This window comes from Caretta caretta, chromosome 6 (assembly GCF_965140235.1).
Source record: "Caretta caretta isolate rCarCar2 chromosome 6, rCarCar1.hap1, whole genome shotgun sequence".
In the NCBI taxonomy this organism is placed as follows: Eukaryota; Metazoa; Chordata; order Testudines; family Cheloniidae; genus Caretta; species Caretta caretta.
Window position 1 is genome coordinate 124381711 of NC_134211.1, and position 26230 is coordinate 124407940.

General features: G+C 43.7%; 1 protein-coding gene across 5 annotated transcripts in view; it reads left to right on the forward strand.

Annotated features, from left to right (window-relative positions):
- The first annotated feature begins 828 nt into the window (after positions 1-828).
- The window catches only part of FERMT2 (FERM domain containing kindlin 2), a 102141-nt gene continuing 76739 nt past the window's right edge, over positions 829-26230 (forward strand). For 2 of the 5 annotated variants that reach the window (XM_075129994.1, XM_048853481.2), the window contains exons 1-2: positions 830-1026; positions 2645-2813. In XM_075129994.1, coding sequence (XP_074986095.1) covers positions 2657-2813 — 157 coding nt within the window. In that variant the 5' untranslated portion in view covers positions 830-1026; positions 2645-2656. Of the gene's footprint in view, positions 1027-1914; positions 2059-2644; positions 2814-26230 lie in introns of all 5 variants that reach the window. The other 3 variants (XM_075129993.1, XM_075129992.1, XM_048853483.2) reach the window with 3 other exon arrangements.

The following is a 26230-nucleotide window of genomic DNA, read 5'->3' on the forward strand; positions in this document are numbered from 1 at the left end:
TCACACAGCCCTGTGGCACCCCAAATCCCCAACACCCTCTCCCCACGCTCCCTTTCATTCCCCCCACAGCCCCCATGCCCCCCACCCCCTCGGCCTCCATGACCCCCACCTCCTTCCCCTATGCCCCCTCTCCCCCTCACTGCCTCAACACCCCCATGACCCCCACCCCTTTCCCCTATGCCCCTTCTCCCCCTCACTGCCTCAACACCCCCATGACCCCCACTCCTTTCCCCCTCTCGCCCCCTCACTGTCCCCACGGCCTCCATGACCCCCACCCCCTTTGCCCCCCTCCCTGCCCCAACGCCCCCACCCCCACGCCCCCCACCTCCTTCCCCTATGCCCCCTTTCCCCCTCCCTCAACACCCCCATGACCCCCACCCCCTTCCCCTATGCCCCCTCTCCCCCTCACTGCCTCAACACCCCCATGACCCCCACTCCTTTCCCCCTCTCGCCCCCTCACTGTCCCCACGGCCTCCATGACCCCCACCCCCTTTGCCCCCCTCCCTGCCCCAACGCCCCCACCCCCACGGCCCCCATGCCCCCCACCTCCTTCCCCTATGCCCCCTTTCCCCCTCCCTCAACACCCCTATGACCCCCACCCCCTTCCCCTATGCCCCCTCTCCCCCTCACTGCCCCAACGCCCCCATGACCCCCACTCCTTTCCCCCTCTCGCCCCCTCACTGTCCCCACGGCCTCCATGACCCCTTCGGCCTCCCAGCCCCCGTGACCCCCACAGCGCGGCCCCCCGCAGGCGGGCGGGCCGGGGGTCCCGGGCCGGCCCCTCCTGCAGGCCCGGATGTTGGCTCCGTGCCGCGCGCTCAGTCCTTCGCTTCCATAAAAGGGCAGCGGCTCCTCGGGATTGGGCTGGAGCCGCCGCCCCCCGCCCGCAGCGGCCCCTAGGCAGCGGCTCTGGGGGGCAGGGGACGCGGTCGGGCGGCGCGGGGAGGAGGCGGAGGGACAGTCCCGAGAAGCTCCTGCGGGACCGGGCGGCCCGGGCCGAGCCGGGCTCCAGGCGCTGAGGCGGAGGTGAGCCGCGGCCTTTGGAGCCGAGGGGGGGTGGAACCCAGCCGCAGCCCGGCCCCATTGGTGGCGGCTGGGGTGGTTCTGAGGGGTGTGTGTGGCACTGAGGGGGGGCCCCATTGGAGGCAGCCGTGATGTGTGTGTGTGTGGCAGTGAGGGGGGGCCCCATTGGCGGCAGCGGGGGGCGGTGTGTGGCAGTGAGGGGGGGCCCCATTGGCGGCAGCGGGGGGCGGTGTGTGGCAGTGAGGGGGGGGCCCCATTGGCGGCAGCGGGGGGCGGTGTGTGGCAGTGAGGGGGGGGCCCCATTGGCGGCAGCGGGGGGCGGTGTGTGGCAGTGAGGGGGGGGCCCCATTGGCGGCAGCGGGGGGCGGTGTGTGGCAGTGAGGGGGGGGGGGCCCCATTGGCGGCAGCGGGGGGCGGTGTGTGGCAGTGAGGGGGGGGCCCCATTGGCGGCAGCGGGGGGCGGTGTGTGGCAGTGAGGGGGGGGCCCATTGGCGGCAGCGGGGGGCGGTGTGTGGCAGTGAGGGGGGGGCCCATTGGCGGCAGCGGGGGGCGGTGTGTGGCAGTGAGGGGGGGCCCCATTGGAGGCAGCGGGGGGCGGTGTGTGGCAGTGAGGGGGGGGCCCATTGGAGGCAGCGGGGGGGTGTTTGTGGGGGGCCCCATTGGAGGCAGCCGTGATGTGTGTGTGTGGCAGTGAGGGGGGGGCCCCATTGGAGGCAGCGGGGGGGTGTTTGTGGGGGGCCCCATTGGAGGCAGCCGTGATGTGTGTGTGTGGCAGTGAGGGGGGGGCCCCTTTGGAGGCAGCGGGGGGGGGGGTGTGGCGCTGAAGGGGGACATACACACATACCCATGGGAGCCCCAGGGCTTCACCATTTCCCTGCCCCCATTATGCAGTGCAGGAGGATTTGGGAATCTAACCCAGTGTCCTGCCTGTGGATCCGGCAGATACGCAGGCAGGCACATCCCTGCTGCTGCATCAGCTGTTACTGGAGTTTGCTGCCTTAAACAAAGCGCTTTCTAGCAGCTCGTCCAAAGAGGGTGAGTAGTGGGAATAAGTAGCAAATGGGGGAAATCCAAGCAAGGGGTTAACAAGTGTTTGCAGGTCACAAATGGGGGGCGAAGCACAATGGAGCTGCCAGAGGCTTGGGAGTATTAAGGAAGACCTAGGAAAATGCTAGTGACTCCTATGATGCAGATGTAAATCTGCTCGAACCGTTTTCTTATGCAGTGTAGGTCAGATAATCCTGCTTCTTGCTCTCCTAGGCTTGCATTTTTGTTTCTGTATTTGTGTAGTTGGCAGTTATGCACTTGGTGGCAGTCAAACAAAATGTTCTTTCTACACCCCTGTCCATTGCATAACTCAGATATTTGTAAAGGGAGCCCTGTTGTGAGCTGTGATGCTTCTTTGCAATCCTGGGTGGGGAGCTCCAGTACCCTGGGCATGTACCCCTTTGCACAGGTTTTTTTTTTTTCTCGTTTGCTTTGTAATTTATTGTGATGAGTTTGAATGATATTTTTCCATCAGGGAACTCTTACTTTCTAGATCGTGTGGGAGGGAAGAGACCCATCCCCCTGAGCAAGCCCTTCTGTTGGCTAATGAATGCCATTTCCTTTACTCTCACAGGAAGAAAGAACGATGGCTTTGGACGGTATAAGGATGCCAGATGGCTGCTATGCAGATGGGACGTGGGAGTTAAATGTCCATGTGACGGACCTGAACAGAGATGTTACCCTGAGAGTCACAGGGGAGGTGCACATTGGAGGGGTAATGCTGAAGTTGGTGGAAAAACTCGGTAAGTTGTAATTTGGGGAAAAGGTGTGGCTCTCCGTGTAGCTGAATGGTTCTTCTCCATGCATGGAGGGGCTTACACATCTGTGTCACTTATGGAACAGATTCCTTTTTTTTGTAAATCTGGTTTCCAAAGCTCAGGTTTTTTTTAAATGAGAAATCTGTTGTACCTCAAGTGTGTTAAAATGGCCCAAATTGTTTTTGTTCCCAGTGCATAGTATTTACACGTACGAGTGAACATTAAACGGTCATTTACAAGTGGACCATGTTGGTGTATTTTAAAATCTCAATATTGAAATTAATTTTTGTATCCCTTAACTCTGCTAAATATCTCAAAATAACTTAATGTGCCCCTGATCAGCTGCTTGATCTCTCTGCCTTAATCTGCTAGCAAATTTTTTGATGCATAGCATTGGGGGAAGCTTATTGTAGATGTGTGTGGATTCCTTTGCTTTATATGCTTAACACGCTCCAAGAGGTGGATTTAATTTTGTAACTTAAGGGTGCTTAATACATTGTGAAATGCATTTGAAGTATTAGAGATCAAATCTTCAGTAGAACCTCAAAGTTATGAACTGACCAAACCACACACCTCATTTGGAACTGAATGTATGCAATCAGGCAGCAGCAGAGATGGGGGGGGTGGGGGAGGCAAATACATTTAACTCAATACTGTATTGTAAGCTTAAAAAAGATTTGATATGGTAAGGCAACTGTTTCTGTGCTTGTTTCATTTAAATTAAGATGGTTAAAAGCAGTGTTTTTCTTTTGTGTAGTAAAGTTTCAAAGCTGTATTAAGTCAATGTTTAGTTGTAAACTTTTGGAAGAACCATAATGTTTTGGTCAGTGTTATGAACAGCCTCCAGTCCCAGGGTGTTTAACTCTGAAGTTCTGCTGTAGGTGGAAGTCCATTCATATTGCAACTAGAAAGTTCACTTGGTCCCATATTTTGTTATAAATCCATAGTACTTTGTAAGGTATTAATATTACTTGCTTTGAGTGGAGACTGAGGTCTGTTGTATACATGTGGTTTGTTTAGGCAGGTAAATTGTTTCTAATTATGAAACCCTATGGTAAAAGGTAGATGAGAACATTCTGTGGCTGGGCCGGCAAACCTTTAATGAGAATTTTGTAGGAATGTGTTTGTGAGACAAGGTGGGTGCAGTAATATCTTTTATTGGACCAACTTCTGTTGGTGAAAGATACAAGCTTTCTGTTGTATGCAATTATTAAGCTTATTAAAGTGTTCGTTTCTGCCTGCCGGTATTTTGAAGGGGTGAGGCAGCATTTGACTAGTTTTGACTGTTCCGGAGGGTTCCAACTACAAATGGCTTGAGTAGTAGTACATTAACTTCTAGGAAATTTTTGTAGACTGCAAAAAGAAAAGGAGTACTTGTGGCACCTTAGAGACTAACCAATTTATTTGAGCATGAGCTTTCGTGAGCTACAGCTCACTTCACTGATGAAGTGAGCTGTAGCTCACGAAAGCTCATGCTCAAATAAATTGGTTAGTCTCTAAGGTGCCACAAGTACTCCTTTTCTTTTTGCGAATACAGACTAACACGGCTGTTACTCTGAAACCTGTCTTTTTGTAGACTGTTTCCTGGTGTTACAACGAACACTGATCCAATTTTTTTGAATTAAACCATATCCTGCAGCTTTTTCAGTTCTTATTCATGTTAAAGTCCGCAATTAATACAACTGCCTGTAATGCTGACCAGTGTTGTCTTGTTTCCTGGAACGCCCCATCTGTCTGTATCCATTTATTGAATCTTATCTTCTACTTAGATTGTCAGCTTTTTGGGGCAGGGACTGTCTTTTTCTTCTGTTTGTACAGCTCCTAGCACGGGGGTGGGCAAACTACGGCCCAGAGGCCGCATCTGGCACTCCAGGCATTTTAATCTGGATCTCGAGCTCCTGCCAGGGAGCGGGCTCTGAAGGTTGCCCCACTCCGGCACTTGCCCTGCTTTGGCACTCCAACTGAGGAGTGGGGTCGGGGGTTTGCCCCACTCCATACAGCTCCCAAAAGCAGCGGCATGTCCCCTCTCTGGCTTCTACATGTAGGGGCAGCTAGGGGGCTCTGCACACTGCCCCCGCAGCTCCCATTAGCTGGGAACTGCAGCCAATGGGAGCTGCAGGGGCGGTGCCTGTGGACAGGGCAGGATGCAGAGCTGCCTGGCAGCACTTCCACGTAGGAGCTGGAGGGGAGACACACAGCTGTTTCTGGGAGCTGCTTGAGGTAAGTGCCACCTGGAGGCTGACCCACTCCCATGCCCCAACCCCCTGCCCCAGCTCTGATCTCTTTTCCCCACCCTCCAAACCCCTCGGTCCCAGCCCAGACCACTCTTCTGCATCCTCATTTCCAGAGCCTGCACCCCCAGCTGGAACCCTCCCACACCCCAACCCCCAATTTTGTGAGCATTCATGACCCGCTATACAATTTTCATACACAGATGTGGCCCTCAGGCCAAAAAGTTTGCACACCCATGTCCTAGCACAAGGGATTCCTGGTCCATGACTCCTAGGCTGATAATACAAATTAGGAATAAGGAATGCAGTAGTCCATTCAGTTCAGTAAAACAGCTTAAATGAATAAAGGTTTCAATTAGGACCAAATCCTCCAGGATCAAATGGAGACTAATATAGAGGGCAGCATCACAACATCCAAACAACCTTCAATTTCACACCTGGACAAAGGGCCCATTTGTGTGGGATACACTAAAAGGAAAATCTGAACCAAGAGGCATAGAATGGCTGGTTGTATTTCAAAGAAGAAATGAGCTTTTGTATATTGGGTGAATGCCATTTTACAATATACTGTCTGTGAAACTAAATTTTTTTAATGTTAAACTTTCTGCCTTTGTAAGAATCTCTGAAGTCTAATAGTCAAAATGAAGAGCCAAATACATATTCTGAAACTCTCATCAGTGGTCAGCTATTTTTTCCTTAACAGTATGGTCGAGGCAGATTCATATAATCGCTCAAATAAAATATTAATATGAATTGCCTGGCACATGGCTATGGCGGTCTAATTATCTGAGCTGACTCTTTTGGCTATGCCTACAAGTCCTACTTAAACATAGGTCTTCATTGTGTGTTTTTTAAGCCATCCTGCACAATACTAAGATTTTCATATTGGTATATTAATGATTTGAAGTTGAAGGAAGGAAAAGGCAGATATAAATATACTTGCTTCAAAAGGAAGCAAGTGTTTGCATGAAGCATTCTTGTTCTTGAGGTAGCTTTGGCTCTGTAGAAAGTTTCAATCAGCTATTTTTGTGCCCCAGCTACAAAGGGATCTACTGAAGGTGACTGCAGCTGTTTTTAGGACTCAAAAAGTCAATTAGCTTCTAGAAAACCACTGACTATCATGTAATGAATAAATAATGTTTCCCTCTATCTTTATATTGCATTGATTAGAATTGTTATCAACTTACAAGAGAGATTAGAAAGCTGTTTAAATACAATAGAATGGTTTAAAGCCCCCTATTCAGGAAAGCCAAATTGACTTCAGTGGGGCTATTCATGCTTAAAATTCAGCACATACTTAAGTGCTTGGCTAAATTGGGATCTAAAATCAGTAACCTCACTGGTTAAGTGATTCAGAACATGCATAGCTCAAGCAATGAGTTGTCTTGTGTAAACTGCATTTTATTCAGAACCACTCTTTCCCCCCCCCCCACCCCTTCTACATTGTATTACAGTTTGGATGAGGGGGCGGGGGTGGAAACTGCCACCTTTCTGACCCCAGAGAAAGGTATGGCTTTCATATCTGAACATGGGCTTGTTTCTGGAGGGTGCACCTACACGAATCTGAATAATTCTTCTCCAACTCCGATGGTCACACCCTTCAGTTTTATACAGTGTCGTCTTTGTCGTTGTTTAGCCGAGCTATATGTTTAGCTCCTTTAATCTTTCTGCAAGTCAGTTCTTCTAGCCCACTAACTTTTTTGCACTCCCTCCAATTTGTCAGAATCTTCCTAGCCATGATGTGCACAGAACTGGCTTTGACATTCCTGGTACAGTCACAGCAGGGAGATACAGAAAAGGCACTAGTGCCTTTCTGCTCTATGACATCATTGCTTCTCTGTGTAGCAACTTCTCTTCCCCCCTCCCCCCCCATTGTGTTGGCTTCCCCAATCCCCCTTGCTTATAGCAAGTCTATGCTAGCCTGTCCACTATCGGCCCTTGGTTTCTTTCAGCATTGTTTTTCCTAATGCCTCCCTTCCAATGATTTATCTGTATCTTGGATTATTCTCCCCGCCCCCCCCCCCCCCCGATGTATTAGTTTACATCTTTCCAAGTTGAAATTCTCATCATATGGGCATAATATTTTTAACCTCTGCCAGTACTATTTTTTTTATCTATTATCTTCAGTGATCAGAACATCCAAATGTTAGTAACATGCTTTGAAGTCCTTCTTCCAGATTGGTAATGGAGATCTTAAAAGGACTTCCTCTGCTTTAAAAAATCACATTCTGTATGAATATTTTTGAGGCTTCTGTTATGAGTAATGTCTAAAATTACTATACACTCTTATCTGTTTTCCAGAGTCTTTTGGCTTTGTGTATTTGACAAGGCTTTTGTCTAGTCAGTTAGCTGGGAGAAACTGGGTCCCTAATCCTGCAGTTGGACATGCAAGTGGATTCTGATGCTCATCCAGAGTTCTCCTGAAGTTAAGGAGGCTCAGTAGGGGTGTAAGGGCACACCCATCCAATCGATCCAGTTAGAGGTTGGGAGCCTAACTGAAAAGACTTGCCTAAACATCAGCAATGGAGCAGAACTAAGCATATTGTCCTCTTTGAGGAGCAAGGTAGGGGAGGAAAGCTTCTCTTCTGTTCTGCTCAGCAGCTTGGGGAGGAAGGTTGCAGAGGCTCCATATTTATATCTGACCACAACTAGTGGGTGCTTGAGAAGTCTTCGAGGAGTGTGGCTGAGAGCAAGGTCTGTGCAGAGTTCCTTGATGAGAGAGAAAACTTGTTTGTAGTATCTGGGAGATCTGTATGTGTACTTGGATTTTCACCAGGGTTCTGTCTTGTGTGTGGAGTAAGGAGGATTCTCCTCTTTCTTATTAGCTGAAAACCTGTAGGTCTGAGTGGCTTGTGTAAATTCATTCCTTGCAAGTATTGGGTAACTGTTTTCAAATTTGAAAAGCTCACTGGGAGTATGCACAAAATAAAAGCTGGTTTCAGAGTAGCAGCCGTGTTAGTCTGTATCTGCAAAAAGCAAAGGAGGACTTGTGGCACCTTAGAGACTAACCAATTTATTTGAGCATAAGCTTTCATGAGCTACAGCTCACTTCATCGGATGCATGAAAATAAAAGCTAGTCGTCTTGTTCCAGGCAACGATTTAAAAAAAAATCCAAGCAGCAGATGAAGACCCTGGTTACCCAAATGAATTACAACAATCAGTTTGCTTACCTGCTATTGGTGGCCCCCACTTGCGTTCAGTCATTTATGTAGTGTGAAACATGCCATGTTTTTGGCAAAGTCTTCTCTGCAAAATAAAATGGAAATACTGACACTTTAAGAGTACCAGCATTTAGTGCATAGTCCAGACTATAATATGCTTCTAACCAGCTTTGTAAATACTGTGTGAAAGCATAAATTGTAGTATAGTAAATGTGTCCATTAATCTAATCTTATTGTGACACATTATGCATGAAAATGCAACTGTTGATTCAGCATATGGTCCTGGGTTTTATTAATTAAAGAATAGTTTATACCAAGTTGAGCCCTTGCCACAAATGACTGTGAAATCCAATTTTAGGCCTGGCTGTGCTTTTTTAAATAGGTTTGGATCCATCCTGTTTACAAAACATCAGTTTGGTAAACCCCTAGAATACTAAAAAAACACAACCTTGAATGTCTGAAAAAGCTGTTTCCTGTTAGGAAGCAACCCTGCTCATCGCTTCTCTCAGTGCTATAAACATTGCATACTGATTCTTCAGTTTAACTAGAACCATGATCTCTTTGTGGAGGATGGGACTTGCTGTCAAAATGGCAGGAAACTCATGCTGGCCACTTGGTCAGTGGCTTTTGAGAATCTTGCAGTACTTAGCTTTCTGCATATAGTTAATCTTAGTGTCCGTGAGAGCAAAAGGGGGGAAGTGAACAAAGATTTGAGACCACTTAATGATGCTCTTAAAATACTTACAAATTAAAACTTGCCCAAATGCATGCAAGAATCTTTCAGGGATGGCTCAAAATGAGAAGTATAAATGATGTGTCCGACAAAAACAGGAAGTGGGCAAGACATGTTTGGCAGGTGATTGACTTAAGACAGATTTATAAACTATACTTACAGAACTGTGCAATGAAGAGTTGTTGGGTGCCTACTCTTTTTTTTTTTTTTTTTTTTTTTTAAAGTCATGACCGTGAGTCTGTGTGGATGTACATACATGTTAGAACCTGAGGGTCTGTGTTTTGGGGTGGGAATGCATTAACGGTGCTTAATAAAAACAGGTGGCTTTTGTTTGTGGTTTTTTGTTTTTAAAAAATAGGATGTGGGCTAAAGAGAACTGTCTTCAGAATTTTGGTTCTTTTTTGGGTTGAAAGTAAAAGGTCTAAATTTGAAATCCTCAAAGTATTTCTCATTCAGGCAGACACATGTGGTAAGAGGATAATCCTTGGGGTGTATATGTGCTGAGGGGATGCCTAGTAGTCCTGTCTGAGTCTTTATGTATGTCATAGTACCTCAGAGTCTGTATGGACCTCTTGGGTCTGTAACTGCCAATGTAAAGTTGAGTACCATGCTGTTGACTGTGTAGTGGCTGTCATTTTGGGCAGGGGAAAAGATAAGGTCATCATGGCTCTGATTCACAAAAAGCAGAGGTCTTAGGTTTGTAGGTGTATGGGGCACTCTCTTTTAAACCCAGTGTTCTACCTTGGCAAATTTTTGCCCTGTCTCTTCTCTAGATGAATTGTCAGTCACTGGAGAGGTTGTTGCTCTTCACTGGTGCAAGGCTATTTCCAAAATGACTGGTGGTTAAATGTAAAACATTCTGTCGGCATAACTGGTACTTTTTGGGTGCTAAAACTTTGAAATGTGTTCTCAATTCATGAAATCAATGAAAAATAGAGCAGAGTCGGTTCTTTGGAGATAGAACTCTGTTCTTTTTGCATATTGCATTGCCAGTACAGCTAAAAACTTACCTCTTTAGGAAGATCAATTGTGCAATTCAAAGCATTAGTGTACTTGGAGTCATGTTCATTTTTGTCTTAATGGAGCACTTAAAGGGTTATGAATAAAACAGCAAGAAAGCGCAACATTATTGATTTACCAATTTTGTATTTGAGGTTTTACAGTACTGGATAAGTGCTTGCAAATATTAAGACTGTTAATTCAGAAGATTGCCTTCAACTTGTAATAAATCCTCTTTAAACAATTATTTAAGATTAAATAGTACTAAAAATTTCTATTGCATGGGTTACAAAATACAACCACAAGCTATTGTCTTTATTTTCCATATATATAGCTTTTTATTTGAATTTCTATAAAATGACTTAAGAGAAGGCTAGTTGAGTGATCAAGTGTACTTTCCCATAATACAAGAGCAGTGGGGCACTCAAAATCTAAGAGGCAACAAACATAATGATGGCTATAAAGGAAAATACGTTGTGTAATTAAACTGCGGTACTCTACCCTGGCGGAATGAGCCAAAGCATTTCTTTCAATAAAGATTAGCTGTTTCGAGGAGTAAGAGCGCTTTTTTTTTTTTTTAAACTTGGGACAAGTGGTGTTTTGTTTTTGATTTTTGGTTACAAGAGCTGACAACACATTACTTCTGGTCATAAGCTGATCATCAGCATAGTTTTTTAAAGCAGTTTCCTTCTGACCTAACAGTTTAGTCAGTTCTTAAGACTGATACTGGGTACCTAAACATACTGTAGATATAAAGAAAAGTGCTGTGTATGAGCCTTGTAGATATAGCTGCAAAGAACTGCTAATGTTCTATTTGAGGCATAGTAGTAAGTTACCTCTGTATAATGTGATAAATGGCTCAACGTGCTAAAATTCCATACATTTCCTTCCTAAACAGGAAATGACTTGTGCAGTTTGGCATGCTCACTCTTCAAGCCGTATTTGATGCTAAACACAACTCTAGCTATTGAATCTGTCTTGAGAAAAAAGCATTCCTGAAAGATTCAGTACTTGTAGTGATTTGGATTTTCCTATGTATTTTCATCTCAATTAGGTCACTTTTTCAATAACAGTGGTTAAAATGGTCTGTCAAGATGTAGGTTAATGACCACAAAGGACACCTACCAAAGGCCAGGAATGGGGTTTGCCTTGCTATGGAGGGCAAAATTAGTCGTCTTTCAAAAACTGCCCATTTTGAGGGCAATGATATCTTCTCAAATTCTTTAAACTGTCAGGTAGCACTTAAGCCAACAGTTTTTGCTTTCAGGTAAGAAAAAAAAATCACTATTTCCAGATAGTAATGGCCTTAAAATAACATAAATTTGAATATTGCCAACTAATTGTCTTTGCTTCTGATCCATGTTGAATCTCTCCCTTGAATTAAGCACTTCAGTTTATAGTATAAACAAAGCAGGCTTTATTTTTATAATCACTAGAAGTGTGAGATGAGAAAATGGAAGTATACCTTTAATGTAACCAGTTAATCATACATGCTTCAAATGGATCCATGTGGGCAGGCCTCTGCTCCCACACAGAGCCCTTTTGATTACTTCAGTGGACAGCCTTGCAGGCACAATGATTTGCACAGTCTGGGTTTAAGTAACGTAGCCTTTCTTACCACAAGGGGAAATGTTCTGCTAAGTCCCCAAACATCTGAGAAACTGAACACTTTTTTTTTTTTAAGAATAACTTTGCTTCACAAAGCTACAATAGTTTTGCCAAAATTTCAATTGACTTCACCAGTATATTGCAGATGTCTATATACAGCCTTTAATTACCTAAACCCAAACCTGTGTTTATCAATCTGCCCCCCCCCCCCCCAAACCAAGTGGAGCCAAACTGGCTAAAAGAAGTGCCTCTGAGTTTGGATAACAACCCCTCCTCCCTGTACCACCTGCAGATGTGGGAGGAGAATTCCCACAGATCTCAGTTGTCTGCTTGCATTTGGTTCATTTTATTGTTAGATAGCATTTGATATCTTGCTATTTAACTTCAAATTAACTGCTTGCTTGAAACAATCAGGTCTTGTGGTTTTCCCTGCAACATAAAGACTTGCAGGGTTAGAAAGAAAATTGGGACCTGGTTGGTTTAAATAGGTTGCTACAGTCTCTCACGAATACCAAAGCACTAGTTTGTTATACCACAGACAGGAAATTGTTGGGTTACAGTTTAGACCCAACCCAAATCAGTAGTTTCCTCTTAAGACTTTCAGGTTTCTGTTTTACATAATGTGTTAAGAGAGTCTGACTTATTTTAGAAATAGTTTTTAAAAACCCTCATTAAAGCAATCCATGTTCATATACTTCCCTTTTTTCCCCCTAGTCAGTGGCACATCTAGCCTTTGCATTTTCTAGCTTTCTAGTTTACTAAAGCACAAATTTCTATCAAACCTGCAAAAATACTGTTTTTTACAGGAATACTGTCATGACTACTATTTAAAAAGGTATCAGTTAGTGTTACACGAATTTCCCGTATTTAGTAGTATTTCATACCTTTCTCTGTGTTTAGAAATATATATCCAAAAATATTTCGTTAGTGTGACCATATATCTAGGAACAAATGTATTTGTATGTGGCTGGAATTTGTTTGGAAATTATTGAAGTATAGCTATATCTGCGTTGTGGCATACTCTGATAATTAGATTAATAAGGATTTATATTTAATCACTTTTTAGATGTGTATTGATATGGCTTGTGCAGGACAGCTATTTTGCTGATGCTTCATCATATAAGATATCCTGCTGGAAAGTAAATTGAAATGCACATCCACTGATAGCGGGAGGAAAAACTAACACTAGACTGGTTTCAGAGGAACAGCCGTGTTAGTCTGTATTCGCAAAAAGAAAAGGAGTACTTGTGGCACCTTAGAGACTAACCAATTTATTTGAGCATGAGCTTTCGTGAGCTACAGCTCACTTCATCATCTGATGAAGTGAGCTGTAGCTCACGAAAGCTCATGCTCAAATAAATTGGTTAGTCTCTAAGGTGCCACAAGTACTCCTTTTCTTTTAACACTAGACTGCAACTTCCCTTTCCACACCCATGTAAAATCTGTTTCTCCTTCAGTCAACTGAGATGCAGACTGAGACAAAAAGTTGAGTCTGGACTCTTTATCCATCCCTGGTTGATTTTTAACATTGTGACTTGTTCTCTCATGGGGGGGCAGGGAGAAAGAGGACTTGAATTCTCCTGGGAGTTGGGTGGGAGGATGTTTTATACTGACGCTGTTCTGTACACTTCCCATTACAACTTCATTGGTAGCAAAGGTTTTGAGCACCAGTGTAGACAGGCTTCTAGTGTGTTAACTAAAGCTGGTTGGGATTTGTTTACTAAATGTTTCTTTTTATTAGAAAATGCTGATTTACTTGAACTGAAACTGTCCTTGGGAAAAATTTGGTTTTGATTAATTTCTTGGGTTTTTTTTTTTAAGTGTGGGAGGTGTTTTTTTTCCAAAGTTGTTGAAACACATGTCCTGCTTCAACACATCTAAATGAAAGTTAAGGGGTTGTTTGGTTCAAAATGACTTTGCATTTTAAAATTTTGTTAATTTATAGTTAAGGAGAAAAAAGTGTCAGTTGACTCAATCTGAAATTTCTTTTAGTATGTGAAAATTTCCAAGATTTTTGACTTTTTTTTTCATGGGACAAAAGAAGTCTCAATCTTAAATTCTTGTGCACTGAGAGAACCATTTCCCACCAGATCTAGTTTTCACCATCAGGTTGTCAAGACCTGCTCTGACACTGTGGCGAAGAGGCTGGTAGCAGCCTGTCCACAGTAGCACTCTGACTGTTGCTACTTTTTGAGTGAGTGCTAGGAATTGCAGGCAACTTGAAGAAAACTTGCTAGTGTCAGTGTAGACGGCAAGATTGACATTCTCCTATTCACAGAACAGTAACAGCCTGGGCAGTAGCATTGCAGTCTTTCATGTGCTACACTGTCTTGCAGAAGCAGTTGTGGTGGTGTAAGTGTGAGATCGCTTGTTCTCCACAGCCATTCAGTCCTGTTACAAACTCCACCCAGTTCTTGGAAACTTTATAGACCAAAAATCAATCTAATATAAACTATTTAATAAATATTAAACTGTACTAAATGTTTCTCTGTCACCATGTGTGCATTTTTTGGGAAGTCTTAATTGCTTAAATTTAAGTGAAATTTGAAAGGTCATAATCTTACTGAACTCCACTATTGCTGATGTTACATAGAGCCTGACTTAAAATAACCTCCAACTTCAAAGTCTGGGCTGGACTATCACTCCTGCATTGGCACAATATAAAGGCACGTTAAAGGACAAGTTTGTACTGTAGACTTGACAACAAGTAACACAAAGAACTTCGTGCTGTGCTAGACTTGTGGGCTTGACAAAGACCCAGAGGAGGGGTGGTAGTGCAAACATGGCTTTGCACCATGTTTGTGGCTCCAGATTTCTGAGCCAGCCAGGAACCACCCAAGCTCAAGACCGTTGTAACTTATGCTTAGCTACCTGCAGCCCCAAGGGACTATTCCCGCAGCCAAGAATAGCTATAGCTGAGAAATGGTCTGGCCACACCTCCTTTCCCATGTCATGCCCCCACTGAGTTACCATGCCCACCTGAAGACAGCAGCTAAAGTTAAGATGCACAACAATCTTCTTAGCAAACTGGCAGGCTTCTCATGGGATGCTCGTGCTCCAACTTCGCAGATGTCCGCTCTTGCCACCTCATATTTGGTGGTGGAGTATTGCACACCAGTTTGGAATCGGTCATCACACACCAAACTGGTGAATACACAGTTACATGCTGCCATGTGTATCCTCTCCGGCACCCTGCGTCTGACTCCACTCTCATGGCTTCCAGTTCTGAGCAATATTGCTCCTCCTCAGATCAGACGAGAGGTTGCCACTGGCAAGTTACTGGAGAAAACGCGCCAACTCAAGCCTGCTGCTGCACAATGGCAGAAACGTGCCAGCAGCAGCCGGCCGCTTCCGGGAGCGACGTGGGGCCACGGCAGGCAGGCACGCAGCCTGCCTGAGCACCCTGCTGTGCCTTGGGACTTTTAGCAGCCCAGAGACTGCGAGGGGTCAGCCCAAGAGCCTCGCGGGCCGAACAGAAATGTTAGACTGGCTGCATCCAGCCCACAGGCCGTATTTTTCTCACCCCTGAGCAAGACAGATCTCAGAATCTTGACATTTTAAGTAGTCACAAGTAGAGTTAAGTGCTTTTATTACAGAACCGTGTACAGTGTGGACTTTTTTAAAATCAAGATTTACTTTTTTTAATCTGCAGTAGAAAAGATGTTTCCAAAGACAACTTGGAACACATGATATGAGAAATATATTGTAAGTGTTGGCAATCAACCTAAATGCCAGGCTGAGCTATTAAGGGCTAGTCTACAATTGAAATGCTACAATGGCACAGTGGGGTTCTCCCATTGGCATAGTTAATCCCCTGCCTGAGAGGCAGTAGCTAGATCAAGGGAAGACTTCATCTGTCAGCCTAGTGCTGTTTACTCCAGGGGTAGATGAGTTTAACTATGTCACTGGAGGGAGGAAGAGGAGAGGTGGATTTTTCACATCCCAGGGCTATGTAGCTGAGTCAACTTAACTTTTGAGTGTAGACCTGGCCGCAGTTCCAAGGAAATGTGAAGAATGGGGAAGGCAAACGCTGCATTTGGAAGACTCAAAAACATCTCCCTCAAGATAAAACTGAATGTTTACAAAGCAATTGTTATTGTCATCACAACATATAGCAGTGAGACATGGCAACTTACCAAGAAAGGTACACACAAGCTGGATGCATTTAATCACAAATGTCTGAGAAGAATATTGGGAATAACATAAAGAGATAGGAAGATAAATGAAGTCAGAAAAATTACTGGACAAGGTACCCTCTCACAAATCTACAAATGAAGGCATCAGTGGCTGGGACATGTACAGAGAATGGAAAAGAACCCTTGAATGGAAACCAGAAAATGCAAGAGGAAAGAGAGGAAGACCACGAATAACATGGAAACCAACAGTTCTGAACAACATCAAGCACCCCAACATGAAATGGGAAGATTTGGAGCGAAGGTCAGTTGACAGGCAAGGATTGCAAATGTGGGTAGCCCAATGTGCAGCAAAGCATGGGATGGACTAAGGTCTGGTCGCAGTAGTAGTGTACTCTCTAGAATAATTCCGCTGCTCAAGGAATAAGGTGCTCTACACCCTGAGTAAGCATGTTATCTTACTCCTTGGGTAGTCCCATTGGTACTACTTGAGTGAGTTATGGGTATTACAGTTTGGCCCTATTAGGCTAAATAATAGTGATTGCCTTAGTCAAGCAGTGACTTTTACTAAACTACATGGGTCAGAGAATTTGTGAGAATTTGACTTTTTTTTTTTTTAATTTCTGATTGGACATTTAACTTTACTCTCTATGAAAGCAACATTGTTAGATTTGAAATCAAAAATTCTCAGTAGCTTGTTTTAAGTATTTGAGGTGTGTGGTATTTTTTGTTTTGGGTTTAATTGCTAATACAACTTATGACACTAAAACTTTTCTTGTGGCAGTTCAGGTCTCTTGGCTAGTTCTGCATTCTTAGTAGCTTTTTCTTTTTCTTTTCCCCCCCTCCAAATTTTTTTGGTGATTACCTAAAGTTAATGGATTCTCTAAAGGCAGAGCAGGTTTCAGTAAGCTGACTAAGAAACTGCAAGTGGACATTTCAAGCTCTTCTTTTGCCACCTGCTCTTGTTCCCTAATTATTTCCATTTGAGAAGCCTGCTGTGTAGTGAAGTAGTCCAAAATTTAAAACATTTGTTCTTCCGCTGTGGCAAAGACCACTGCAGGGGAAAAGTTGGTTTCTCTCCTGCAAACTGCATTGACATGTCTGGCCACTGATATCAGTCAGTTCAAAGGTTTTTATTTATTGATCACCAAAGAAACAAATATGGTTGCTTGAGGATGGGGTTTTGGTATGCACTTTTTAAAAATACGATTGGGTGATCAGTAAAATTTCTGTTGCATCGTGACATTTACCTCCTTATTTAGACTTCTACTTTGATACTGTAGGTTGAGAATCTGAGATTGAAGAAACGAACAAGCACTTCACACACTGCTTGTGTTGTAGACTTGTCCTTGGGTATGTCTTTCTGCAGAGTCTCCTGAAGTTCCTTCTGCATTTCAGTAGTAGCAGTATAACCGCTTTCTGTTTAGCAGAGCTGGTCAATTTCTGAAAACTCAAATTTTCAGATTTTGGTTTTTCTGGTCATTAACAGATCTGTTTAGTTTGTCGAAAGTGATTTGAAATAGGCTTCAATCTAATCCACATGTCTTCCATACTTGTCTCTAGTTCTGTGGTTTACTATTTTGGCAATAAGTGTCAAAATAGAGGGCAATGTTTCAGTCACAAATTGTCAGGCTAGTTATTAAACTGTTCAAAATGCTCACTCACTCAATTCTCCTACACAGCATCTCTTCAGATGGCTTCACTTAGAGCAGATGGGTAAAAGCATTTTAATTACTTAAAGTTGACTTTAAGTATTTTACAATTTCATTACAATTTTTCTTCACTGGGGTACCAAGATCTTTGGCTAAAGATGTCAAGTACACATGCAGTGAGTTTCATGCTTTGTCATTGTTCTCTACAAGATTCTTCTTCTCTTCCACATTTGCAGGATTATCAACATCTAAGATGCACCCATACTGAACAAAAATTCTGGTTTTACTACTTTTGAACTGAGCATATCCTGGTGTTTGTCAAATGTACATCCTCATCTCCTGTTGTCACATGTTCACAAACTATTGAACTATGATGACGATGATTAAATGTTTTATGATAGTGCCCGAAGGCCCTTATTGGGATTGGGTCCCCATTGTGCTGGGCACTGTATATAAGGGAAAAACAAGAATCATTCTCAAGATCACCCCACCCATTGAGACTCCAGAGTTTTCCCCTTAGGCATTTGCAAAAGCTTTCCAATCCCATTGTCGCTGGGTGCAGCATCCAGCAATTCTGTATGAATAAGAGTCCCTGATTGAGGCATCAAGGGATACATCTACACTGCAGCTGAGAGCATGCTTCTGAGCCCAGATAGATAGAGGTGCATTAGCTCCACTCAAACTAGTGTGCTAAAAACTGCATCATAGGCTAGCCACCCGAGCTCAGACCTAGGGGGTTGGGCAGGCTTGCACTTGGATGGTTCGCTCGTCTGTGTTGCCATCTACATTGCAATCATTTTTAGCACACTAGTTCAAGCGGAGCTAGCATGTGTCTCCCCACCTGAGTTGGGAGGCATACTGCAGCCTGCAGTATTGATATACCCTAGGTCAGTGGCTTTCAAACTATTTTTCTGGCGACACAGTTGAAGAAAATTGATGCCTGCAACCCAACGGAGCTGGGGATGAGGGGTGTGGGAGAGGGTCAGGGCTAGGTGCAGGGGTGAGGGCTGCAGGGTGGGGCTGGGAATGAGGAGTTCAGGGTGTGGGAGGGGGCTCTGGGCTGGGAATGAAGGGTTTGAGGTGCAGGAAGGGGCCCTGGGTTTTCGGGGGGGGGCCTCAAGGCAGGGGATTGGGGTGTGGGGTTGGGGCACGGGCTTACTTTGGGCAGCTCCCAGTCAGCAGGCGCGCTAAGGTAGGCTTCCTACTTGTCCTGGCACCGCGGACCACGCCGCACCCTGGAAGCGGCCAGCAGCGGGTCTGGCTCCTAGGCTGAGGCATGTAGCTCTTGCCTGCAGGCACTCCTTCTTCTTCTTCTCCTCCTCCTCTCCCTCTCTTCCCCCCCCCCCCCCCCCCCGCGCAGCTCTGGGCCAGAGGGAGTGTGGAGCTGGTGTTTGGGTCGAGGACAGCATGCGGAACCCTGTGGCGGCACCCCCCACCATGCCTCGGAGCTGGACCTGCTGCTGGCCACTTCTGGGGCACAGCGTGGTTTTGGAACAGGTTGAAACTAGCCTGCCTTAGCCGGGCAGCACCACCAATGGGACTTTTAACGGCCCGGTCGGCGATGCTGACCAGAGCCACTGTGACCCAGTGCCTTACATTCCGCGACCCAGTACTGGGTCCCGACCCACAGTTTGAAAACCACTGCCCTAGGTGTTACATATCATAAATCCTCAACTTCCCTGGGTGGAGTTCAAGTTGTTCATAAAACCTGAAACATCTCAAATGTTCAGATTTTGATCAAGTCAAAAAGTCTTAGTTTTCATATAAGAATCAAACGTATGGACTTTTGTTGGAATTTAATGGTCGTGACTACAGTTGTCCGTGGTGTGTGTGTGAGTTGTTTGAATGTATGTTTTAGTTGCATTACTAGTGCTGGAAGCCATTGCAGAGAGTATCTGTTTCATTTCTTGTGTACAATTCTAAAATAGAGGAAAATATCCCATAATATTAATACTATCAAATATAAAGTGGAAGAAACTTTCCATCCCAAACTCCTAATTTCATCCCATAATAACTAAAAATATAATCTTAGGTTTTGACTCTCATGCTTGGTTTCACCCCAAAAGTGTTTTGAAATAGTTCAACTAAACTGATTTGGGCCCTTGTTGGTAACATGACGAAAATGTGATCGCAGTTTAAAAAAGGTGTCCTTTTTAAATTTGCCCAAAGATGACTCGAATAGGTTTTCAAGCATCTGATCCTTTGTGGATTTGGTTGTCTTTTGAGGACTTTGTATCTCTGGCATATTTGAAGGAATCTGGCATACAAAGGTAATTGACATATGAGGGAAAGGAAGGACAGCATTTTGTTCAAATGGTGGTTTTTCTTTCTTTCTTTTTTTTTTTTTTTTGCCCATAGTACAGTAAATCAGCTTGCTTATTGCTTTACTTCATTTATCTACAGAGTATGTTACCTCAACATGAAAGTTCAGGTCAGGTTAAAAGATTAGCATCTCTGTGTCCAAGGCTATCAGTCAGAATGGTTGATTGTCTGCACATCTCCACTCGCATTATGAAACACAACCCTCTGCCATATTTGATAATCTTTTAAAGACCAATTTCTAACCTTTAGAGAAAAATTTAAATATGGATCCATTCCAGTAACATCTATATAAACTTCACTCTTCATTAAAACCTACAAATGAAAGAATCCAGCAGCATTTAAAAATAACTATTAATATTTAAATATTTTTCCTAAAATCAGTAAAAATGTCTATGCTAATCACCAGAAGATCCAGACTTCTCACTGACTGAAACAAAGTCTTCAAGAGCATTTTTGGCATTAAAATGTTTCATTGCTTCTACTAAGCCTTGCATCTCTGTTGCTCTTTTCACATGTGGTATGTAATCATTTTCTAACACTGCCAAATGATGCAGGAATTCTCTTCAAAATATTCTCAGATGGCATCTTTTTTTGACCTGGAGATATAAGCTTTCCCCTTTTCTCTCGCGCGCGTGTGCACATGCACAACCTTACTGTAACTTATTGCTGTAACATTTATTTTTTTTAAAAAAAAATAGTTTTTCTCTGACACCTATGTAAGAACACAGTTGCTTTTGATAAGTGCTAAACTGTTTTCACTCTAGATCTAGAACTATTCACTGTATAGGTTGTTATGCATCTTGTAATTCTTTCCAGCATACAGTGGCTACTTACGCTAACAAGTATTGGGGCTCCAGCCCTGGTTGGCTGGAGATATTCTTTCCCTTGGATCTCTGGCAGCAAAACTCCATCTCTTCCACACACCCCGCCCCACCTCACCCCAAACAGCTGCATGTCAGTGCTCTCTTAGGTAATCTCAGTAGAAAGAGCCTGCAACTCCCTCTCATCCCCACCCCATTCCCATTCCATGCATGCAAAAACATCTCTCTCCCCCTCTGGACTTCTCAGCAAGGAGTGTACACAGTCTAGGCAGCCAACTTGCATCTTAAAAAAACAAACCAAAAAAACCCCACCCCAAAACAATCTGCTTCATACATAATGCAGGTATTGGACTAGTTCCTTGATCAAAAGGTTCTTGAACTTTTGAAGTCAAAATGTGTCTGATTTGCCTGCTGATCCTAGTGAATATCTTAAATGGCCTTAAATGTTTAAAATATTTTAGGAAAGCAGCAGTAATTTTTATCACTGCCTCTTCTAGAGCTACAAAGTAGAATTTTTATCTCTTGGAATAAACTTTCCATCTAGCAATACTGTTACTAATTACAAACCATTCTTGTTCCTTCAGCTCATGTTGGAGCTGACACTAAACTTCCCCGAGACTTCTTAGGGACCTCTTGGCAAAACCAAAGTTATAAAAAGGCACAAGCCCAGCTTAAAATTTAAAAATACAAAATGTTAAGAGATCTTTTGAAGGCATCCTACTTCAGTTTAGGTATGGATAGTGACAGGAGGGAAGACAAAGTCCTTTGGAGTTGCTGCATCACTTAATTCTGCCTGAAATAATATTTAAAGTCTATTTTAAAAAAATGCACTCTTGCAATACATACAAAACCACCCTTGCGTGTATCGTACTGTAGTCTCCATCAAATATAAGGTGTAAAAGTGATTTTTTTTTTTAAATTTAAGTGGAAATACTTAAGGCTGGGTAGCATAACTTCATATATGCCCTTAACTGCCTCTGAATACAAGCCCTGATCATGCAACTTGACACATGTTTGTGGACCTCTGTGACCTCATGGAGCCAATGGAACACGAAGGGGTGCAAAAAACTGCAGAAATGGGGTTGAATGCAGGATGCCTTGTGCCCAGTCAGAGGCACAGGTCCTCTTTGTGAGAAGCCTATGCCCCCCTCACATAGCACAAAATTTCCAGGTCCTGGAGCAACAGGACCCCTGCATGTTCCATATGTAGTAGTAAGGAAACAAGACCAAGGAAATGGCACAAGAGGAGGCTTGTGGAGTTTCCAATCCACCTGTGCTGGCTATGTTCATGGAGGGGATGAGCCAGGCCCATTTGCCTTGGTTACTGAATACATATATGAATATGATTACATATCTGAATTACGAATAGGAGGACTTGTGGCACCTTAGACTAACAAATTTATTTGAGCATAAGCTTTTGTGAGCTACAGCTCACTTCATCAGATGCCTGAAGTGAGCTGTAGCTCACGAAAGCTTATGCTCAAATAAATTTGTTAGTCTCTAAGGTGCCACAAGTCCTCCTTTTCTTTTTGTGGATACTGGGATGGCTGCTACTCTGAAACTTGTCATATCTGAATTGTGGATGGGCTGCAAACTCTGTTAAATGCTAATATAAATTGACATTTCTCTGACTTCTGAGAATGACTAGACTGAGTACAGTGATGCTTTCAAAGACAGATCTTGTACATGGTGTTCAGCATTTGTGAACGTTGGAATCGGGAAACCCATAACTTTTCTAATATCAATTCTATGGACAAATAATTGGGCTAAGACTGTGGCCACTGCAGTTTTGTTTTTAGATTGGGATTTTGGGAACAATGGCTCTTTTTACATCACTCTTTTGAGAACACAATAAAGAAATCTGCTACCCTAGATACTGACTCTCTTTATAACAATTTAAAAATCAAATGGGAACCTTTTTTTGGCTTTTGTCCTGCAGCCTTTTAAATTTTTTCGCTCAAGCTTGGAAGTTAGCGGTAGGGGTAGTGAAGGGAAAGTATTTGGGTTTTACTCTTAGCGTTTTTTTAAAAAGTTTCTAGTAGCCATAACAGACAGACCTGCAGAGATTTTGGTACATACTTACTCAAAGTTATACAGAAACATAGTTCACAGTGGCACTTCGTTAAAAAATCCCATAAGTCATGTGGTGAGTTAAACTGTCTGAGGGTTCATAGTATAGCAATGGTTTCATCAGAGGCCTAGGCGTAAAATGAAACCTAGTGCTACTCTGCAGAAATGGCTTCCTGAGGTAATGTTCATGGCTATCGCAGTTTCCTTTTATCCTAATCCACATATCAATATAGTGGAGGTTAACAGTTTGTCAGACACAGCATGCACTGGGGGGGAAATGGCACTTCCAGGCCCTGGTGATTATGATGTACTCAGCCATTTTTTCTTATCACACACAAGTATGATGTTCCCATTTTAAATATAGGATGTCCCAAAACAATGAGAAAATAGTCTGTTTAATGCAAAAGTATTGTATACACTTACTGAGAAGTCATGGATTTTCAGAGTGTCTGTCAAATAACCTATAGAAGGAATAAAAATATCTCCTGTTGAACTGGAGAGGAAAGGTGTCTTTTGAGTATATACCATGGCTCTCTAAACTTCTGACAAGGGGAGCAAATTGGCTGAAGTAAATTTGTTTTTGAATAGTTAAGTCTTCCTGGACTAAATAGAAAGCTCTTTGCATATACTGATTGTAGAAGAGTGAGGCAGTGGCCTACTCAAGGGAATATGAGTAACTTAGTGTTTAGTTCTGTAACCACGCAAGCTAATGAATCAGTCAATATAACTTTCAAAACATTTCTAAATCTCTAAAGTGCCACTAGTAGAACAATAAAACTTTACTTTCATGGTAGAAATATTCCTGCTCTTTTTTCACTGCAACAATTTGAGCTGAAGAAAGCATTTAAAAAGTCATCTTAACTATGATATTTTGGTAGCTCATCCAAAAAATTAGCTTCATTTTGAAAGGTTTCAGAGTAACAGCCGTGTTAGTCTGTATTCGCAAAAAGAAAAGGAGGACTTGTGGCACCTTAGAGACTAACCAATTTATTTGAGCATAAGCTTTCGTGAGCTACAGCTGACCTGTAGCTCACGAAAGCTCATGCTCAAATAAATTGGTTAGTCTCTAAGGTGCCACAAGTCCTCCTTTTCTTTTTGCTTCATTTTGAAGTGCCTGCAAAATGTACCCAGTGCTTTCATGTTTCTCTTCATTTATATCTGCACTCTGAGCTTAATGTTATACATTTGATTTTAATTCTGGGATTGGCAGTCTAGGTTTATTTTCTGCTACGTGAATTCTGGGTGTGAAATAGAACTATCTTAGATGCAGCTTCCACACTTCTCCCTTGAGAGAGAGAAGAGGCTGGGACTTGAAATGCTCAAGTTTCAGCCTACTGTGATGTCACATTCTTGCTCAAAGTCTCTAGAAGAATCATCCAATAAAATGGAGAAAGTTGAGACCTGAGATTCCTCTTGATGCAGGAAAAGAAGCTTTGGTTTTTCCCTCCCCCCCTCAATTTGACCCATTCTCCTCAGTAACATAGAATATAAGTGGGTCTGCAGTTTGAGCACCTTCAGTTAACAGCTCTGGGTTCTGTGTATCTCAAATCCGCCCCAGAGGCTGCGTATGAACCGGACTTTGTAGCACTCTCCCTTGAAATTACTTGGCTAGAAAACTGCAATAAAGCAGGCTTCTAGCCAGTTGCCATTGAAGACAATTTCACGTTTCTCTTTGCTAGTAAGACAAACAGCAGGTATGCCCAGACAAATCACATGTTCACAATCTGAGCTCACTCTAGGGATATCTTCTTTCCAAGAGGGGCATGCTGAAGGGTTATCTTTCTGTCAGAGGACATCTGTGCTAAGGCCTTGTCTATGTTACAAACTTTAGACGATGCAAGTTACTCTGGCATAAAGCCGCTGCAGTAAGAATATTGCTTGTGTGCTTCTGTACTTGGAGCTATGCATACTCATCAGGAGTCCTTGTCTGTGCAGTGTGCAACCCACCTCCTGGGAAGTTTTGGCAATGCATAGTGGGAAAGAAACAGTCACACGAGAGACTAGGAGTAAGGGGTCAACATCCCAGTATGCAACTGTCTTCATCCCATGTCACTTATATCTCAACTTTTTCCACCACCCCCCTTTTTTTTTTTAAATCCCATAAACCCATGCAGCCCTCCTTGCTCTCCCCCATCTCTGACAGAAGCATGGAGCCTGTAGAACTCTGCACTATTGTCATAAGTGTCACAAGCTCAGAACACATGATCCTCCAGTATCTGCAGAGCCATAAGAAGAACTGAATTGGCAGGGAAACGTGACGATTTCTTGGAGGACAGATTGCTGTGGGACATAGCAAGAACCAATTAAAGGTTGTTGGTGCGGTAGATGGAGTATTGCTTCTGGGCCCGAGAAACAAGCACTGACTGGTGGGATTGTATTGTATTGCAGGCTTGGGTTGACCGGTAGTGGCTGCAGAACTTTTGGATGCAAAAGACCACAAATCTGGATCTGCATGCTGAGCCTGCCACAGCCTTCTAGTGCAGGGACACCAAAATGAGAGCCGCACTGACAATGGAGAAGCGAGTGGTGATCACACTGTGGATACTTGAAATGCTGGGTTGCTACTGGTCAGTGAGAAATCATTTTGGAGTGGCAAAATCCACTGTGGGGGCCATTGTAATGCAAGTGTTCAGAGGCATTAATCGTTTCCTGCTATGTAGGACTGTGACTCTCCGCAGTGTGCGGGACATAGTGGATGGGGAGCAATAGGTGGCAGGCAGGTCTTTCCCTGTTTTGGCACAAAACCATCTTGCCAGAGTACATCAACAGAGCTACTTTTCTACGGTTATGCAAGTTGATGGCTAATAGACATCAACAGTGGTTGGTCAGGGAAGGGGCATGACGCTCACATCTTTTACGAACACAGAACTGTTCAGAAAGCTGCAAGCAGGGACTTTCTTTCCCAACTGGCAGATTACCATTGGTAATGCTGAAATGCAAATAGTGATCCTGGGTGACCTAGCCTACCCCTTGCTCATGAAGCTGTATACAGCCACCTCGACCACACCAAGCAAAAGGTTCAAGTACTGGCTTATAGCAGGTGCAAAATGACAGTTGAATGCTCTTTTGATTGACTGAAGGGATGCTGGCATTGTCTAATCACAAGATTCCATCTCCTTGGTGGGGGGGGGGGGGGGGAAATCCCAATGGTTCTAGCTCCCTGCTGTGTCCGGCATAATATCTGTGAAGCAAAGGGGGGGGGGGGGGAAGTTGCTTCTGGGTTGCAGGATGGAGGTGGAGCAGCTGTCGACTGAGTTTGAACAGCCAGACACACAGGCTATTAGAGCTCAATGTGGAGCTGTACAGCTCAGGGAGGCTTTACTGTGGCTCACTGTTAAAGTGCTCTTTCAATATGTAGTGTGAGCTACCTGGCCCTGGTGTTTTGGGGCCTATTAGGAATTGTAGAGTTCTTGGGGTGCATCTATGAATATAACGCTGACCACGCACCTATTGATTTTTGAGGTGCTTGCTGTACATTTAGGATTACTACACTTTGTCACTGAACCTATGAGTTCTCACTCTGTACAGTAACAAGTCAGAAGGTGCTTTCAGAACTGCTAGGCGCTCTGCAGCATGTGTTTGTGAACTAATACAGAGTAAAATTCTGTTAATCTTTAACAAAACCAGTGCAAAGAAAAATCTTCAGTTTAAAAGCACATACATTTTAAATG